Genomic DNA, 3,131 nt, shown 5'->3' with positions numbered 1-3,131 from the left:
ACACCGGAGGGGACCCAGGCTCGTACCCAGGCGGTGGGGGGTGTATCCCCCACCTCTCTCTCGTCACGTCCCTATACCCCACTACCTTGTTGCTACCCTACTTCCGACCGCTCTTACCACCACCACTACCTCTCCCACACCTTCCTCATGCAGCCCCCCCCTCTCTCCCATGTGAATCCCTCCACGACTGGGGGAGGGTATTTCCCCCCTACTCTCCCTCCATTTCCCTGTACTCCACCGGGGCCCTTCCTTTGCGTCTTGTGGTTCTCCTCTCATCCCCCCATCCCCATACGCCCACTCCTGGCCTTACCACCTCCCACCACCATCCCCAACCTCCCACCCCACCCCCTACCCTCACCCCCAACCCCTAGCGCACAGTATCTTTACCTCCCCAGCTTCGAATATTGCGTATTTTTTACGCTTTATGGTGCGTGTCCTTGAATCATTCATTCATTGCCAGAAGCCATGTATCCCAAACGGGATAGCCAAGGGCTTAGAGTTAATTGTTTTACAGGGAGGGGCATTAATCCTCCACCAACCCCACTTAACACATAGGGAGAACGTTATGCCAACAGCATCTGGTGTTCCCAGGCGGTCACCCATCCAAGTACTAACCAGACCCAACGTTGCTTAACTTCGCTGATCGGACGGGAAGCGGTGTACTCAATTCGTGTCTTTGCATACAAAAATGCACACCACAATTATTTTAGCTGTCTTTATTCGAAACCCACTCGAAAATGAGATTTAATTTATTGCCGACGCATGCAAACATGTTGGAGCCTTCAAAAATGAAAAGAAATGAAACGAAAACTAGCTAGATTTGGCAGTTCGGAGGGGAGGGGAGGAGGGAGGGGAAAGGGGGGAGGGGGATTAGGCGGGGAGAGGGAAGGGAAGGAAGGAAAGAGGAGGGGAGGGAAGGGAAGGGGAGGGAGGGGATGGAGGTATGGGGAGGGGAGAGGAGGAGAGGATAATTTTTGCTATTTTTCATATTTTTATTAGGGGGTTCATGACCATTTTCCCTATCTAGATTTGACAGTTCGGCTGGGAGGGGAGGGGGGAGGGGAAGTTAGTCGAGGGGAGGGGAGGAAAGAGGAGGGGAGGGAAGGGAAGGGGAAGGAGGGGATTGGAGGTATGGGGAGGGGAGGATAAGTTTTACTATTTATCATATTTATTGGGGGGGGTTGTCACCATTTTATTTTTTTCTAAGCACATTACAATGGCTTATAACATATATTACACACCAACAAAATTTACTTTGGTGATTTTTGTACGTATTTTTGTGAAGAAAACAGGTGCAAGTGGCGTATTTTCTTTCTCGCCGGGGCCATGATGGGTAACTATCATCAACTTAACGGGCCATAGCTCAGTAACTATTGGGTCTAGGAGGGTGGGGTTTGTGTTTTCAGGTGTGTAAATTGAAGCTCTACAGATCAGGCATAAAACTTTTAACCTTCGAAAATGTCGAAAAATAGGTCGGTTTTTGCGTCCTTTGGGGTAGTCGAGGCTGGAGAATTGCGTACCCTAGGGGTTAAGTGTGCTACCCTGGCAACAGCTGATGAGTGTATTGGAGACCGCTCTAGATCAAGAAGGGGATTCATCTCGTGGGGGACACTGACCACAGTTGAAGAGAGTTGTGTCACCAAACTGGCTGGAGACTGGGAACAGCACAGACTTCTGTCTTGATGGGCATGAGTTCCACTGAGAAAGGACAAGGAGAGGTACTGAATGTCAGGGAAATCGCTGAGGAGGTGGAAGGCCGTTTTCATGCAAATGACCTTCGACCCGCCAACCAAACCCTAAAGAAGTTCCACTCCAGACCCACGTCTCAGGTAAACTCTATTCAGACAGCAGATGGGGCAAGTAGGTGTAGAGATCATTGGGCTGAGTACTTTGAGCAGCTGTATGTGGCTGAACCTCCGAGTGCAGAGTTTCCCTTGGCTGGTGTATAACCACTGATTGCTGTCCCACCAACTGACAAAGCCGTTCCTTCTCTAGGTGAAATGAAGAAGACAGTGGCTAGGTTGAAAAGTGGCAAAGCAGCTGGTGTTTTTGACATTCCGGGAGAGCTGATCAATGCTGGGGACGAAGCCATGATCAGAGGGTTACATGCAATCACAAAAGCCGTTTGGCAGAGTGGTATCATTCCTTTTGACTGGACAAAGGGTTTGGTCATCCCTATCTGGAAGGGAAAAGAATACCAGTGTGACCGGTGTGACTACCTTTGCATTACAGTGCTCAGTGTGCCAGGCAAAGTTCTTGCCCACATTCTCCTGATACATATCCGGGACTATTTGCTAAATTTTCAGAGGCCAGAGCAATCTGGATTAGAGCTCAAGAAATCTACTGCTGACCGTATCCTAGCTCTTCAAGTTCTTGTGGAATGCCATCTTGAGTTTCAACAAGGTCTGCAAGCAGCCTATATGGATCTCAAGAAGGCGTTTGACTCAGTAAATCGGGAGATACTCTGCGGGATCCTCACAGGGATAGTCCGCCTGTTTGCTGGCTTGTACTCAGACACAGAGTGCTGTTAAGTGTCGGGGGGGGGGGGGTCAAACTTCTTCCCTGTAAGTCCTGGTGTTAAACAGGGATGTGTCCTTTCCCCCTCACTTTTCAACATATGCATGGATTGGGTATTGGACAGGGCTGTGAGTCAAAGTCACTGTGGGGTATCAATTGGCAACTTCAGGGTTACCGACCTTGACTTTGTTGATGATTAAGTTATCCTAGTGGAGTTGCTGGAGACACTAAAGAGTGTCCTAGAGAAATTTAACGAGAATGCAAAGCCATTTGGGATTAAAGGTCTCTCAGGCCAAGACCAAGGTCCAGGCATTTGGTGGCTCGTTGGAAAAAGCAGTTCAGTCTCTCCATGCATGTCATGAGGACATTGAAGTCGTGGAAAGATTCACTTATCTTGGTAATTTGGTTTATAACAACGGTAGATCAGACAGTGAGATCTCTTATTGAATTGGTCTGACCTTTGGTTTTATGGATTCACTCGGGTATTTGGTGCTGTTGTTAACTGTGCAGAAGGGCGAAAGTTCAGATCTTCAGGGCGCTGGTGCTCCCTGTCTTACTTTATGGCTGTGAGATATGCACACTAAACAGTAACTTGATTTGTCAAATTGACCCCT

General features: G+C 48.7%; 1 protein-coding gene and 1 pseudogene across 1 annotated transcript; one reads left to right on the top strand and one right to left on the bottom strand.

Moving 5' to 3' along the window:
• Nucleotides 1–566: 566 nt before the first annotated feature.
• On the bottom strand, nucleotides 567–684 carry LOC145413038 (5S ribosomal RNA; annotated as a pseudogene).
• Nucleotides 685–2,000: 1,316 nt separating this feature from the next.
• On the top strand, nucleotides 2,001–2,531 carry LOC145412883 (uncharacterized). Its single transcript, XM_080282681.1, has one exon. It carries the CDS (start codon nucleotides 2,001–2,003, stop codon nucleotides 2,529–2,531), a length of 531 nt encoding a protein of 176 aa, XP_080138807.1.
• The last annotated feature ends 600 nt before the right edge of the window (nucleotides 2,532–3,131 follow it).

Source organism: Coenobita brevimanus, chromosome 94 (genome assembly GCF_032717465.1).
Source record: "Coenobita brevimanus isolate Jiangsu-jjx chromosome 94, ASM3271746v2, whole genome shotgun sequence".
In the NCBI taxonomy this organism is placed as follows: domain Eukaryota; kingdom Metazoa; phylum Arthropoda; class Malacostraca; order Decapoda; family Coenobitidae; genus Coenobita; species Coenobita brevimanus.
Note: the sequence above shows the minus strand (reverse complement) of the source record. Positions and strands in the feature narration are given on the sequence as shown.